The sequence below is a fragment of the Chroicocephalus ridibundus genome, chromosome 12 (genome assembly GCF_963924245.1).
Source record: "Chroicocephalus ridibundus chromosome 12, bChrRid1.1, whole genome shotgun sequence".
NCBI classification, from domain to species: Eukaryota; Metazoa; Chordata; class Aves; order Charadriiformes; family Laridae; genus Chroicocephalus; species Chroicocephalus ridibundus.
The window spans coordinates 5,814,196-5,830,498 of record NC_086295.1 but is presented as its reverse complement, the minus strand read 5'-3'; the positions used below and the strand labels follow the sequence as shown (position 1 = coordinate 5,830,498).

General features: G+C 49.5%; 1 protein-coding gene across 1 annotated transcript; it reads right to left on the bottom strand.

Moving 5' to 3' along the window:
• Positions 1-894: 894 nt before the first annotated feature.
• On the bottom strand, positions 895-16,248 carry TTI1 (TELO2 interacting protein 1). The gene is made up of 7 exons (XM_063349761.1): positions 13,650-16,248; positions 12,970-13,158; positions 12,028-12,176; positions 11,038-11,178; positions 9,420-9,624; positions 8,593-8,680; positions 895-2,442 (listed from the first exon to the last, which is right to left on the bottom strand). The coding sequence occupies exons 1-7, from the start codon at positions 16,246-16,248 to the stop codon at positions 2,208-2,210; spliced, it is 3,606 nt and encodes a 1,201-aa protein (XP_063205831.1). The 3' UTR covers positions 895-2,207.
• Between the last annotated feature and the right edge of the window lie 55 nt (positions 16,249-16,303).

Sequence of the window (16,303 nt, the reverse complement as noted above, 5' to 3'; positions counted from 1 at the left end):
TTTTTTAGAATAAAGGTGTTTGGTTTTTCTTTTAAGCTTGCCTTATCTCAGCAGAGGTGAATCCTGCAAGGCTGGGCTGCTCCTGTGTCCCAGAGGCAACTGATGCAAACAGCGCAGAGCACGTGCAGACAAATGGCAGCCCGTGACCAGTGGTGCCCGGCGATAGGAGGGGGCTTCTCGCCAGCCTGGTTTGGGGGCTGATACCAAGCTGCAGGAAGATGGCACAGGTTTCCCATGGCAATGTTTCACTTGTACCTCCCTGGAAAGGGGTGCAGCCCATGACGAGCCTGTGACAGCCCCGTGCTGCTGGGTGCAGGGAGAGGCAGTGGGTGGAGAGACCAGAACAGATGGTTCGGGCAGGAGCACCATCACGGTGCTGCTGATCTGTCACGTGTGAGCTCCAGCCGGCGCTGAAGGCAAGGCAGAGACGGGCTGGATGCAGCGTGTGCACCTGATGGATGAGTTTTATCAAGTGCTACAACAATCCAGAAAATTCTGCACAAACCCCAACGGCGCTCTGGAGACCCAAGGTAATATTTCACCTTTCTGCCTCCCCTGTCTTCCCCTGTCAGATCAACTCTGAAGGGCTCCTTTGTACAAAATCCAACCCAGTGTTAAGCATTGAACATATATATTTTAAAAAAAAAAAAGCATCAGAGGGTAAAAGCTGATCTGCAGCTCTGTCCTACCTGGTAAAAAGCCACTGACTTGTGTTTTTCCCGGAGAAGTAACCAGGAGTAAAGTCTGAACAAAACCAGGGAGGCAAGGGGAGGTACTCTCAGCTGAGGGGGGTGTTGGCATCAGCAGCAGCCCCCTTGGTCCCAACAGCTGAGACACATTTTGGACATTCACCCAGGATCCCCAACAGCGACGCACAAATCCTGTTCCATGTAACAAACACTTTATTGCTTTGGTTTTTGGATTTCTGAGCTTGCTTCCAAATTTACAGTCAAGATCCCTTTGCTTTATGAGCACAAAACTTTCACAAGCGTCAGGAGGCAGCTTCCTGCCAGAAGTAGCTCTGGGTGAAGCTGACGAATCTGAGAGGGCCTGGTCTGGGAGCAGCACCTACAGACAGTCTCTGGGGACGGAGCCTGGAGGACTCGGGGGCTGGTGTACGCTACAGCAGCTTCCAGGCGAGCTGTGAGCCCACGTCGCGTTCTGGAGGGGAAGCCCTTTGGCAGGGGCAGCGAGCAAGACCCCCAAAGACTCGTTGTCCCCTCTGCTCACTGCATTGCGCTGTTCCTGCTCAAGCAAACCGTGGCACTGCCGTGGTACCACCGCGCTGACACCTAAGTCACCCCCTGTGTCATCTGACCATGCACGTACCCACCTGGGAGGCTGCACTGGGGCACAGGTAGATACTTCATCTAGTTCTCCTTGGGCTGGGTGTTAAAAATATGAGAGGTTTAAGAAATGGCCTGTGAGAATGACAGGCAAGCTGGGAGCGAGGAGGAGTCTTAAATCACTTGCAAGCTGTAAATCAGGGCTGGCTGTTTTTCTAAAGCATGTCTTGTCCTCAGTGGTGAGAACCGGGGAGCACAATGCATTTGGCCAGTCTCAGCAAACTGCAAACTACAAGGAACGGCCTTGATCTTTCTAAGAGGACGCGGTGTTCTTGCCAGTAATACTGGTGAGGAATTTATTGGAAGTGCATTTTAGCTTTATCTGATAATAACTGGTTTTAAAAACAACATTTCTAATGTACCCCAAACACAATTCTCTCTCTGGGAAGGGTTAAGGCCAGAAAAAGCTTTTGTTTTGAGTTGGCAATCATTGTCCAGCTGAGAACAGGAGGGAATATCACAGTTGTGAGGAGGTCAGAGGGCCGGGGGGGGGGGGGGGGGCGGATCCTGAAGGGGCACCACCCAAGGATCAAGTATAGGGAAGTAATTTCTGGAAAATGACTCTCTTTGTACAGAAGAATTTTAAATAGATGTGCTATGCCCCTGGGACTTCTCTCCAGCACCATGTGCAGAGAAGTACAAGTCAGGAGGAATCGGGGCCGTGTACCCACCTCATCCTCAAACACTGCTTAAAAAAAAAATAAAACTTCTACCCACGGGGAGGGTGTCTCGGCCAGTGCCCCAGGGCGGGCAATCTCTCCTTTGTCCCCAGAATGATTCAGGGCTTAAATGATGGGCTTTTCCCAGGTGAGCGCTATCCGGGTGGTTCCTCATTCCACTCCCCAGTTGCTGGTAGGTCCGTCAAGGAGGAGATACCTCTTGGGTGCCGGCCCGTGGTGTCACGCTCTCCTGCTGCTGCAGCCTCTCCAGCAGGAGCAGCACGTTGTCGGTGAACTCGTTCCGCTGCCTCCCCATCCCACGAAGCTTCACAGGCCGCAGGCTGGCGTGGGGGGGCTCGTACTGGTGAGGGCAGCAGAGCTCGTTCAGGAGGAGCCAGGTGCTGTCAGGGTCCACTTGCATTAAGTGGAGGAAAACACTGTGGGAAGAAAGAAAGGAGGGTAAGGAGGGGGCCTTTTGATTGGCACCCAACAGGGTCATTAACAGACAGCTTTGATGTTGTCTGCAACCTCTGATAGTTGATCAGACTTGGAGGCTCGTTAGAGAGAGCCATTAAAATGGCTCCTGTGTCCAAGAGAAGACAGCTCAGTGGTTTCACATCACTGGCAAGTGGGAGAAGGACAGTTGTTATGATACGCGGTAAATTATCGACATCAGATGAGCAGTTTGTGAGTAACTGACCCAGGCTTCGGTCTCAGCATCATGGGCTGCTGCTGGTAAAAGCCTTTCCAAATCAGCCTGTCCCAAGTGCCGCAGAGGTGACTGCGGAGTATTACACGTGCTACTTACGTCTGGCACGTTTTGGACAATCGCTCCTGCAGAGCTCTTCAAAGAAGTTGTATATGTTCTTCACCACCCTTTCTGGTTTTGGGGGAGTTGGGGGGTAAACCCATCTGGACTTCTGTCCCTTTTCAGAGAGGGTAAAAACCAGGGTATTTCTGGACAGCTGTCCAGGCTGGGCCACAAGTAGAGTTGAACGCTGCACTCAGGGCTTTTTGCTCATGTGAGGTCTCCTCTTATGCCAAGTCCTTATTAGCTCCCTCCAAATTTTCTTCCTTCTGCACAGCACCTTTCACAAAGCAGGATTTTTTGATTTTTTTTTTTTTTTAAAGAAACCCTTCATTAACAACAGAACTGAGGAAGAGAGGAATGACAACTTCCTCTAATGCTTTACTGCTGTGTTGATGGTTTTCGCTTTGAATTTCAACACCCCAGGTAAGACAGGCGACTTTTGAGTATGCACTTCACACTTTGGACTCCAGCTGTGAGCTGCTGTAACAAAGATGCTGCGGATGGTCCTGCTGGAGAGCAGGAAGCTCCTAGGAGCAAAAGAGCAAATGGCTGATTTGCATGACCTACATTTACTCATTTCTTCCTGCCAGTTCTCATCGTCAGTAACCTTTGAGCTTGGCTAGATCTGTGTCAGGGTTTAATGCACAGAAGGCGTATTGAGCTAAACTGGTATTAAGTTTTCTGGCTATGCCATGTACAAAATTAAACTGGAATTTGCAGGCTGCCCTGACGGCACTGCAGGGCCGCCTCCTGCACGGTGCTGAGTACTCTGTGCTCCCATGGAGACTACGAGCACCAAGGGTACTCAGCGCCCACCAAGCTTACGGGTCAGCTTTCCAAGACCTCAGTAAATGCCCAGGCACACATCTTCAGGTCTCCAGTTTCTACTGAAATCATGGGGCCATGAGGAGAACAACAGCTGGGTGAGGTAAGGTGAAGAGAAATCAGAGGGTAGCTCTGCCTCTGTTCCCCCAAGAAGCACGCTACAGACCGCCCCCCCCCACTAAAATCAAAGATCACCTGCTACAAAAGCCACACAAAATCCAGACCTGATTGCTGTCAAAACTTCCCTGGGGAACTCTTATCCCTAAAGTGCGCTTGCTTCCTATGTAGAGCAGGCAGAAATCCCTTTTAGAAGCTCTCCCCTGAAAGGGAGCGCAGTGCCACGGGTAACCTGATAAAGCACAGACACGGGACGGAGGCACTAGAAAGCTCCCTCACCTCTTCACAATAATCTTGTGGCTGTATGAATTGTTACTCCATGAGCAGCCAAAGGTGTTGGTTTTGCCTGTCTGCTGTTAACCACTTGTCTGTCTCGCAGTGCAGGTCTCTGACAGCAACGAGGGAAGACGTTGCCACTGCAAGCTGTTGGCAGTGTCCCCTCCTGAAGGTGCTTGCAGTGCCTATCTGTCTGCTCCAGAGGAACCCAGCGTGAACGTGCTCCAAAGCGATAGCTGTGCTTGGCAACAACTCCATCAGCAACATGCCTTCTTTCTGGGGGACAGCCAGAGGCAGGTGAGCTCGTGGGGCTCTCTGCTCCCCTGGCTTTGTTATTGCAGCTCTGCGGGCTGCAAAAGGGAGGGCTGACCCGACCCCAGCGCCAGGCTGAGTAAAGTGCAGGCGGGCTCCCTGGGGCAGGGTCTAGAGCTTGCACTTGCTGACACCTCTGCACCAGCTCTCCCAGCCCTGCTGGCTGCCAGTCCCCTCCTCACTCTCCTGGTGCTCACTTGGCCTTGACAGTGTGAGTGTGCGGCGCTCTGCCTGGCAGCAAACAGCAGGGCCCAGTGGTTTCCACTAGCTTACCGTGGGCTGCTGCATAGAAATAATCCTCGCTCCTTATGGCTGGGGTGGATAGGACCGGGCAAGAAAGATGAATCACTGGGAAGTAAACATGGGAACAGGGAATACCGTTCAGCTGGCTTCTCCTTCTCCAGCACATGCACAATTTTACCTCTTACCTTCACAGCAAAGATACTCTGCTCTCCAACCTCTTCCCAATCGGCTGCTCGGGAGAGAGCAACCCTCAAGAGCTTAGCTGGTCCCTGAAGAACGCCACTGCCTCTTGTGCCCATCATGGCCTGAGGTGTGTGATTATCTCCTGATAACCTGGAGTGCTGTGCAGCGTAAAGAACAACTTGACTTCTACGTTTTCAAACTCACTCTGGGGTAGTTTCTAAGCAACCTGTTTCCATGGCAAAGAATCCTGGGGTTAATCCAGGTTTGTTTTCTGTTGTTCCTTTTTTTTTTTTAAACTTAAATATCATTTTATTGAATTTTGCCTTGTGTAGGTGGCTGTTCTAGTGTACCTAAGCCCAGCTTGCGAATGACAGCTGTCAATAAGTATCCAATAAACCACACAATCAAACCCAAAGTGGTACACTGTGTAACCAACTTTGGTATCTGAAAAGGTACAAAAATAGCTCATATTTGTTCCAGTTGTGCTAAACAACTTGCTTTACTAATACAGAGCAGAGTTTAGCTATTCTGTTTCCTTGTCTTTTCCCAAGCTCTAAGCAAAGCCATGGCACAGTGAATGGGATCACAAAAGGACAAATTTTTCTGGCTTTTGCATCTCTGCTGAATGTTTAACTAGACACAATTCACCACAGACTTCAGTAAGAACTGGGGAAATTATTTCTGCATCCTGGAAAAAAACCATTCCTATCCAGACTGTTGACCGAAACGGTAAACTTCACAGGCTATAAACATTTATTAGGAATTAACTGTAAATTTCAAACCAGTCACTTCAAACTGAAAAAATGCAGAATTACTTGTGAAATGTTGACTTAAGACAATGACAATTTCTTAATCTCTTTTCCTTCAAAGTTTTTTTTTTTTTTCTTCCCCCAAAGTGAAAAGCTTGTCAGGGGTGATCCAACTTAATACATTGATCGAAGCTCAGATTTACATATTGTCACCTTCAGTTTACACCATCTTCTCCCTGTCTTGTTCCCAGTGCTTGGCCCCACACCACCACCCCTTTGCTGCTCAAGTGTTTCTGGTCCCTTTACCAGCTGCACTGGCTTATTTTCAATGAAAGCAAAGCTGCGTCTAGTGTTCCCTAGCCTTCCCGTACTCCTCTTCGGTATTTTTTTTTCCCCAAGCTTTGGATAATATTCCTTTCCTGGAATACTCCAGTCACCTTATAATAAAGCCTATTGTCCCATTTTCTCTTCCTCAGACATGCTGGAGTTCTTTTTTTCCCAGCATCTATTTTTGCCTGTTGAGTATTGCATGAAGCTGTAGTTACAAAATTCACTTACTCCCACTGGTTCATCTAATAAAACTACAGGGTCCTATAAATGGGATTAAGCAGCCTCCTTGGGGCATGATAACATCCCTGGAAGACAGCCAAAACTCTCTTTTTTTTTTCTCCTTTTTCCTTTTTTTTTTTTTTTTTTTTTTGTTTGTGTCTCCAGCACCTTGGCCAAAAACTCCAGCTTAGCCCTTCGCATACCTACAGAATCTTCACTTAGTCAGTGCAAGGAGTTATTGGAGCTGCAACTGACTTTGTAAGACCTGACCTTGTTCTTGGCAGGTCACAACTCATGAGTTGAGTAAGAATCCAAAAAGCCGAGCAAAGGCCAGTTAATATAAATCAGTACGGCAAGCTGATTCCAAACATCTTTTTACCTTGTATGATTTCTGCAGTGATAAAGCTGAGTTATGTGACGTATGTTGGCACTCATGCTGTGGCTAAGATTAGTTCTGGTCTGTCTGTTTTTAGAAGCATTTAAAATGCAGAATTTTTCATGTAGCAGACTGCCCTTGCCTAGGTGGAAAGGGCCTTACATGTGACAACCTGTGTCAGTTTGCAGGACTGCTTTCAGGCACATGGAGAGCATGGAGAAGGACTGGAGTTTACAGGAATGTGATGGTTAAGCAGCCGGAGAAAGGAAATTGAAGCATGGCTGAGAAGTGATTCTTATCCTGGCGCTGGGAGCTGATTGTGACACTGTAAACTAATTTTGACTTTTCTAAGCTGAAACCCCAGATCAGGGGTACTATAGTTAAAAGTGGTTGCTCTGTGTTTAACTCTGATCCATCCAGCCTCCAAGACCAGGGAACAGACAGGACTAAACTTAAAAAAAAAACCAAAAACAAACTCCAAACAAAACCAACTGCAAGTACTGCCATATGTATGGTTAATATCAGGCCAGACATGATCCATGCCTCAGTGCATATATGTGTTGGTCAACAGAGCTACACGAGGTAGCTGTTAACAGAAAACCTTGCTTTGTTCACTGTAATATGTAATGTATGGTGCATCAAAGGCATGGGTGGAGCAGTGTACCGCGTGCCATTTTCCCCTTAAAATAGAATTAAAATAATATACAGAAGAAAAATGTTACTTGCCCTGAAACTTTGCTGCCCTTTTTCTCCAGTAACAGCAACTTGCTTCGCAATACAGCTTCTAATGACCCTATCACATCATAGGGCTAATTCAGTATTTTCCCCCCACCCCTGCTGTGGGGGAAATTGCACAGCTTTTCAGACTGCTTTGTTAATGATTTAAAAGCTTAAGATTCCAAATATCTGGATAAATCCTGGTGTTCTGCTTTCTATTCCAGCATTGCTTACACAGGCGAACGCTTTATTGTATTAAGGGTATGCAAGCCTACAGCGAAGAACCCCTTTGCAGAACAAATGCTGCTGAAGCCCGCTGTGATGCAATAAAAGCCACTAAGGTAAAAATAAACCTACTTTCACCAGCGCAGGAATACAAACAAAGGTACGGCTACAGCTTCTGAGAGCCCTTTCCCTCTAAACTGCTGCCCAGCCACACAAAAGCCCTTCACACCCTGCAACCCCTGGGAAGCCTGAGCTCAGGTGAAAGGGAACTGGCAGCTCTTCCCTTTTCAACAGCCTGCCCTCTGAAATCCGCAGCGCCTGCTGAACCTGCTCACCGCCAGCATCCTCTCCCCTCGGGGGGGGCAGGGTTGGCCACACAGAAAGAGGGGGGGGCGGGGGGGCTTTTACCCCTGTCCTTCAGCAGAGAGCAGAGGTGCATGGCTTTCTTATTCACTCTCCATGCTCTGTAACAGGACTTGTCTGCTGAAATCTCTGGCCTTGTTTCCAGGTGACAACATATGACAATGGTGATTTCTTATCCTGACAGCAGGAACATGCTGAGCAGGATTTTGAACACTAAGCAGCAAAGTATATGTCTGTCGGCACTTCATAGAGCTGGTGTGTGTTCACCTAAACTGTTTGTGCTCTTTTAACCTTTCCTAGCCTTCTCAAAGCAAGACTGGTGCCAAGACTGACAGCTTCCCAAACAAACTCCAGTCCACCTGGCAAAGCCTGGGTTGATGCGATCACGGGAGCCCAGGGAAAATGGAAGGATAACAGAAGTAAATCCCCCAGCCTGCAGAAGGTATTAAGTGATATAATACGTGGGAAGGTCTGGCATATCCTCTTCCATAGCTGTCTTCCCCTCTGCGGTTTTATGCCATCAGTGGGCCAAGAGCCCAAAGTATTCTAGCATAGGAGGTGGTTCAAAAAAAGCAAGTAGCACATCTTCTCCCTCTGTCCCCAAATGTGTTGCGAGGTAATGTGAAAGTCAACTGTAACTTGTGGGCAAGCTAACCTTTCCAGCTCATTTTGGATAATAATTGATACTTCACCAGAGAAAGGGGTGAATTTCCATGAGAGACCCTGTTGTACAGGACTCAAACGTGCCGGAGGGAGGAATGGGAAAGGTGCAAAAGGAAAGGGGTTACTGTGCTCCCGCATTACCTGTACACCTGATATACCTGTATTTAAGAGACATTACCTCTGGGCAGCTTCTTGCAATTTCATGGGTTGCTTGGCACTGAGGTAAATCAAGCAGGCATCTGCCACTTTATTCAGGTCACTCTCACCTGCAGAAACGGAACAGAAAAGGAGGATAGGAGGGAACCTACTCAGTGGCTGCTGCCTAACAGAATCAGCTCTAAATTGGCAGCAAGTGGTTTCTGAGCCTTTGAACTGTCTGACCCAGAGCTCTTCTGACCTTGCCTCTTAAGCATCTTGCTGCAATGCTAGGAAAGCAATCAAGGGCATTGAGAGAGGAAAAGAGCATCTAGCCAGCAAACCTTCTCTCTCATCAAAGTCGGCTCCAGAAATTTAACCTAAGAGAATTTCAGAGAGTTTCGTTCAGTAGAAGAATGTGGTATGCTGCATTTAAAGGGTCACCCGGAGAGATGCCCCAAAATGGAACCAGTCAACTTAGCCACAAGTCTTATCTGGGCTCCAGTTTTCCAGTTAATTAAGAACAAAGCATGGCCCAACAGGCCTAGCTGCAGCAATCCAGGCAATCCTCTACTATACCCACTTCTCACGCACAAGTGAGATGAGCAGTCAGATTCTGCAAGGTGCTAGGAATCTTCTCTCCCATTTTTCTCTTGGGGAGTAAAGAGTGACCAGCCCATCTTTACAGAGCTCTCCAAAGAGGACAGATTAAAGCCCAGCAGGGCCTAAATGGGATGAGGCTGAAGAACATCAGGAAATCAGTCCCATGGGGCAGCAGAAGGATGAGAAGCAAGTGGTCAGCTGAGATGAAAGGAGAAGAGGTAAGGCCAGCAGAGATCTCATATGACCGATACTTTCCCTGGAACTCACCCATGTCCAACCTCTCGCACAGAGAGCCCAGTCCCTGCAACACGGCCAGCTGCAACTTGAAGGCAAGTGTGTGGTTGTACACAGGCCCGGCTCTGGCACTTGCTGGGGCTTGGCTGAGGAGGGAACTGGTCAGCTTAGGCAGGACATCTTTGGAGAATCTCTGCCGCAGAAAGTCCCCACACTTTTGAGCCAGGGTACACAGCACCTAGTGGAGAAACATCAGTTACTGGAGGATAAGTGCACACGCAGGTCTGGGAGGAGCTCAGCAATGCTCACCAGCTTGGGGATGAGGCATTCATTCTGCCTTGATAATTGTTTTGCAGGTGACAGCCATGTGACCACACCTGCCACAGCTTCCCATAATGAGCAGAAGGTGAATGCTTGATGGGGAGGTGGAGTGACTTGTGCCCTGCTCTTCGGTTTCATGTGGCTGACCTCCTGGGACTGCCCTTCTCTCATTAGCACAGTAAAGGTAAGAGTAGTTCGTGAAGTCTTATTCAGAATTGCTGGAGGAGCTTCTGATGGAACATGCCATTAAAGCATAAATCACCCTCATGGTGGAAACAGTCCATCTTTACAAGCACACCAGAAAGGCCAACTGGCTACAGCATAGTGCACCCAGTACTATTGGTGCGTGCACAGGATAAAAACTAAACTGGCCTAGAGAATGGCTTTTAAATACATGTAAAAATGAAGGGGGGATCCACTGGGCCAACTCAAATGGCAAAAACATGGTTCTGTCTTGGAAATTCACCAAGTTGGTGGTCTTAGTGTGCAGGACTGAGATGTTGGTTATGTTCTATTTGATTTACACTGATACTACACTTCCTGTCCTGAAATTTAGGAAGGAAGACGCTCCTGAAGGATTTCTTATGACAAAATGCAAACTCAGTGTTAATTGTAATGATCCCTTGAATTTTTGAAGAGTAAATTAGTTTTTGTGTAGCATGCTCTCCCTTCTTTTAGGGCACATGTGAGGTACGGCTACTCTGAAATTCTAGGGTATAGCTTCTTGAATTTGGGGAATCAAAACTCTCCTTTTATTCACACTGAAGGATTCTAAAATGAATCTCATTCTGCACAGAAACCCTGGGGCAGGCAACCACTGGAAACATGCTTTATTGTCCAGCTTGTGAGTCAGGAAGAGAATGCAGTCAGTTGACACGGTCAGGAGCTCTTTAATGGTGTTGTTATGAGGCTAAGCCTTTGCTTAACCTCTCCCCTCCCCCTGCCTCAATCGCGAAACAGTCCCTTCTCTTCAGCCTAAGACTTCCAAAGAGGGAAGCTCCAGCAAGGGGAAGTTGCGCTATATGGTGCCTCTCGCAGCTGCTTAGGCTGTAAAAGAACTGTTTTCCTCTTCCCTGCAATAACCACTAACATTGCTGTTTCCCCCAGGAACAGTGTCAAGGTTTTATCTGTGGACAAGCTGCAGTGGGAGTGGTACAAGCCCACCCACTGCAGGGTGGTGACCCTGTGTTCTGAGCCACATTAAAAAAAGAAAAAAAAAAAAAAATCACTCCACAAGCTCAGCGCTTCTCTCACAGACCACAGCAATGCCTGAGCTGCTTGCCTTCTAAGCACCAGCTTGAAGGCTGTTGGCAGAGATTCGCTGCTGTACCTTGAAGGCTCTGAGCACTGCCAGAGGGTCATCACTAATCAGCCGGGTGACGAGAGCTGGCCAGACACGATGAGCCATGGGAAGCAGATGGTTTCCGTGAGGATGCAGCACAGTTACACAGAGCTCCAGCACATCCAGGACCTGGGAAGGAGGGGTAGGTAACAGACTTTCAGAGTGCTGCAGCACCAGGCATTCAGATGGATCCCCAGTGTCACAATGGGGAGGCAGGAGAAAGAAGGGTTTTACTACGAAAGGGTGCAGTTTTACCTCAGCATGAACTGGGATAACAGAACAGTGCAGAGCACAAGCCTGTTTGGAAAGGGACAAGTAGCACAGCGACATAATTTGTGCTGGGCTACAGAGCCAGGCTGGAACCAGGGCGTGATTCCTGGCCTGATCCTGCAGGCTGAGCTGTGCACTAGGACCCTACTGCTCCTGTGGCACAGCAGCAGGATCACCTGCTAGGGCTGGGGCCTCTGAGGTAAGAATCTGGGTTATGCCTCACTGCTGCATTTTCTGTCTCGCTTTGCAGTTTAAAAAGAGGCCACCTTCAAAGGATTTTCATAATTAAAAAAACCCAGGCTTTTAGCCCTGCTTATCATCGCCCCAGCAACTTCAGAAACGTTCATCAGTATGTTCACTACAGTCTGAGGAAGGGGGATGGGAAGCCTAGATGGATGAAAGATGCTTCTGCTTCCTCCACCAAAGGCTGAGGCACAGGATTTGACTATCACAAGCCCAAAGGGAAGGTGCCTGTTATGAAGCCACCCTTAAGATTCTGTTCAGCCTTGCTGCCATTCCTAAAACAGATCACTCCCAGAAAACTGCCCCCCTTTCTCTTGCCAGGCTTGGAGCGTCTGTCCTGAATAAACATATGGCAGCACTAACCTCATTACAGCAGGAAACCCAACATGCATCGTGCACACGTTGATGAAGTACCAGCCCCCTTCGTGGGCACCACCTGTCCCCTCAAAGACAGCGTTTACTAACCTTCAGCCGCACTCGGAGGTTCCCGTCAGACAGCAAGTGGATGCACCTCTCCATCACATCTTTGGCCAGTTGAGCATGGCTTGGCAGCGGAGTTTCTCCGTCTGTGTCAGAGTTGTTTGGCTCTGGCTTAGCAAGGGGAGGAACCTCATCTGGAAGATAAAACCATTACTGAAGCCATGAAAATGACTTGGAAGTTCTGGGAGATCACAGTACCCACTCTCAACTACTCTGCAAATCCCCAAGTGAGGCCTTTGGCATTTTAAAACATATTTAGATATAGTAAAGTCTACGCTTGAGTTCTGCGAGTTAAGCGTCAGATTCAGTTAGGAGTGTGGGACTAGGTTTGCTTTCTTGACTGGACAATGCAGTTGGTCTGACATTTGCAGTCTCTCCTCACCATGGACTTATTTCCCATTGATTTTTATTAAAAATGAAAAGCCTGGGTATTTAAAGATGAAGTATTTAAAGGTCAGGACTGCAGCATAGCCCAGTAAAGACTAAAAAGTTCCCTATATGAATGTCTGCAGGGCCTGTCAAGGCCAAGTGAGAAGGGAGTGGTGGCATCATTAGCCAGGAGAAAATGGTACAGGGATTCCCAAGGGAGGGTGAGGAAAATGCAGTAGGATCCTGGAAAGAGGAAACTTTGGGCCCTGAACCCAAGTGGCCTGTTACGAAGTAAGAAAAAACATAGTGTGCTTGTGTCTTACAGCTAGACATGCCTTGATCCGCAAGCATTTCACTTCCCCCCACCGCCATGCATAGAACAAAGCAAGAACACCCAGCAGCACCTTACTTGAGCTAAGGTCAGCTCAAAGCAGACCTGAGAGTGTCAGGAGTGTGCCAGGCTTCCAGCCTGGTCCCAAATCCCCCATCTGACAAAAGGAAACCTCAGAGATCACTGTCTTTCTCCAAGCTGAACATACTGTCACGCACAGTACTGACCTGTCTCCTCATCCTCTGTGTCAGGAAGATTGCCCTCTGCGATCTGCTTCTGTCTGACATAGTCAAGAAAGAATCGTTCCACTTCTTGGCTTGTCACCACCTGCTGCCCCTGGGATAAAGTCCTGCTCTGCCACTCGGCAGTCTGCCTTTGTTGGTGCTCCTCACCGCAGGACGATCCAAACCACTGGACTGCAAAAAAGGAACTGATATGTCACTAAGCAATCACGATCCTCTCCTGCAAGTCAGCAAGGTACCACAGACTCCTTGAGAGATGAACACGACTCTCAACTCTCATGGGACTGAACTACAGAATCGGGCACCTGCTGTCACATCACTGTGACCTCCCTGATGGTATGGGAATGTTAAAACCCCGATGTAAACAGGAAAACACTCCATGTGCTTCTACAAAACATTTATGGGAGCAGTAAATACATCCTTTCTTAACCACTAAAGGCCACGTTCCTGCAAGTCTGCAGGCCAGACCAACAGAAACTGGTTGTGGAGAGGGAAAGCTATTGGCGATCTTTGCTTGAGAGCTGGCTCACGAAGCAAAGCAAAGCTGCCATCATGCTGGGGTACCTCAGCTACTTGAAATCTCCCACGGCAAGTTGAAAGGTCAAAGACAAGTATCCTTAGTTACGGTAAGACTGAATCACACAAAGTAAACATCATTTAGATACCTAAAGCTGTCATTACTGAGTGGAGGACCCTGAGGAAAGTGGAAGCCTGGTTATTGTAAGACTGATCCAGTGTAGACAGGACATCTTGGATAACATCTTCTACCAGTGGCAGCAAGCTGGCATCTGAATGCCTCAGCATAGTGTCCAGGACCTGGGAAGCATGTGGCTGGTGTGCCAGCTGGCGCAAATTCAGGGAAATCCCATTCACCAGATAGTCAGAATTCTCATTAATCAAACACTGCACAGAGTCATAACTGCAGGCCTCGCATATGTCTACCAGCGTCCCCAGTGCCGTCTCGCTGATGAGCAGAGTCTTGTCACCAGCCTTCTCCAACACAGGGTAGAGAGCTGACAGCAGAAGCAACCGGAACTCCTTCCCGAGGACTGCAGCGAAGCAGCCGACACCTTCCAGCTGGATGCAGATCTGCCAGATGTTGCTGTTCATGGTGCGGGTCGTTATGTGCGGCTCCAGGGATGGCAGAAGAACGCTGCTGCACGCGCCTCCTGGACGGGCAGTAAGTCCTGAACGTTGCACAGAGTGCTCATGGCTGATTTCTTCTGTATCAATGCTAGTGATCAAATACCAGTTCGCCTGGTCTGTGTACTCATCGAGAATGGACACTATGGAACCTTTGAGATCATCCATGTTCAGCGAAACTTCCCTTTCCTGAAGGACATCCACTCCCACTCCAGCAGCTCCTGCAACCAGCTCATTGAGGACCATCGCTGCCTGCTTTCGGTACATGCCAGATTCGCTGTACAACCCCATGAAATGGTCCACAAGCAAATAGAGGTTTCCGTAGTAGCCAAGAACACGACAAACTTGCTGAAGGAGCTGGAAAACTTTCTCCTCTGTGAAGAAACGGAAGTATTTCTTCTGACACCTGCTTTTTTGCACACCATGCTGCAAGGAGCCCGAAGGTCCGTATGCGTTCTCGCAGCCCCAGCGTCTGTCCTCCACTATCTTCACATCTGTCACGTCCAACTCCAGAACTTGCATCAGCGCTTTGGACAGACGGTGGAGGTGGGATACAGAGTTGAGGACAATGTTAATCTTGGGGCCCAGTAGCTTCAAATAGCCGAGCAACAGGCTCAAAGTGGAAACCTTGCCCATGTCATCCTGAGAGTTCATGAGGCGAGGAAGAGCTGTGGCAAGGGAATGGAGGTTCTCAGACAGGACATCAGCAAGAGCCCTGTTCTGTGCTACGATCCTCTGCTCTGCAATGCCTTGCAGAACCTCATTACACCTGCTTTGCACCTCGCTGTTTTCATCGTTCACCAGCCCAACCAAAGCCTTTAAAAGATGACTGAACGAGTCCACCAGCGACTGACCGCAGTTCCTCAGTAAGTGGTGGACCAGTTCCACCAGCTCCAGTCTCACTTTCCAGTGGGGGTGAACCGAAGAAAATTCTACCATTTTATGCAGGAGGAGAGAGAGTTTTTCGGCAGTACTTTTCCTCCAGTCAGGTCCTCGGTGGACCATTAGTTCTGATATTCTGCTTTGTTCCACTGACAGCTTTTCTTTATTCTTTGGGACTCTGGCTAGCTGTGCATCAGCCATTACCAAGCCAACAATCAGATAAAAGAGTCTGATGGCAGAAACAGTGGGTTTGTGACCTTGTTTGATGTCTCCAGTAATAACCCGAGACAGCGTAATGGAAATCCCAGGCAGAAAAGAAGCAAACAAATCCCCACATTGCTGTGCCTCATCTTCATCTAGGTGTCGATGCTCCTGGCAGTCGCACTGCAGAACTAGGACCTGTAAGCACTTCAAAGCAGAGAGCTTAATTTGCTTTGCTTTTTCTTGCTCTGCTAGGCCCAGAAGCAAAGATACAGCAAATCCTAAGAGAGGAAGGGTGGAAGGTTGATACAGAGACAAGATAACATCCCCATAAGCCGAATGCATCAGGGTGTGGAGTGCCTGGATTACAGCCAGCTTTAACTCCTCTGACAGCGAGGTGGGTTTACTTGAGCCAGAAGGGGGAGAGAGGCACGTACAGAGCTCGGAAAAAAGCTCCTGCAGGAGCTCCTGCTTCTTCACGCACGTCACTGCCAGGACGGAGGAGATGCACTGCACCACGCTCTGCACCAGCCGCTCCTGCTTGGGCCCCGGCACCTTCAGGGCGAAGCGCAGGGGGAAGAGGACATACTCCTGCAGCTCCTGCAGGGCCGAGGCACCGACGGCTGCCAGGTGGGCCTGCAGCTGAGCCACGTTCTCCGGGGTCTGCACCCTCGTCAGCTGGACACAGACGGGGCGCAGGGCCCCGAAGGCCTCCTGGGGGGTGTCGAAGACGGCCATGCTCGGGCTGAGGGGGCGCCGGCGGCGGGCGCAGCGCTGGGCCGGGCGGCAGAGGCCCGCAGCCGGCGACCTCGCGGGCTCCCGCTCGGGGCCAGGCCCGGGGCAGCCCCTGAGGACCGGGGCGCCTACCTGCTCCCGTAGAGGGGCGGCCACGTGCCGGAAGTGACGCGAGGGAGATCCGGGGCCGTCAGCGCGACAAAAAGAACACGGCGAAACGCGGCGGGTGGGAGCGGTGTGAGAAAAGTCCCGCCCGCCCGCAACGCGCGTGCGTCCCCGGCAGTGGTTCGGCGGGCTGCGCATGCGCCGTGCATTCCACCCCCGCCGCCGCCCGACTGGCGTGCGCGGTCCGTGGCGG

Bases quoted from the DNA above. Each gene is read 5' to 3' on its own strand.
- TTI1 (XM_063349761.1), bottom strand. From the start codon at position 16,248: ATGCGCAGCCCGCCGAACCACTGCCGGGGACGCACGCGCGTTGCGGGC. The intron at 12,177-12,969 runs GTCAGTACTGTG...TTTATCTTCCAG, and splicing joins CACAGAGGATGAGGAGACAG to ATGAGGTTCCTCCCCTTGCT. The intron at 8,681-9,419 runs GTGAGTTCCAGG...CCGTTTCTGCAG, and splicing joins GTGCGAGAGGTTGGACATGG to GTGAGAGTGACCTGAATAAA.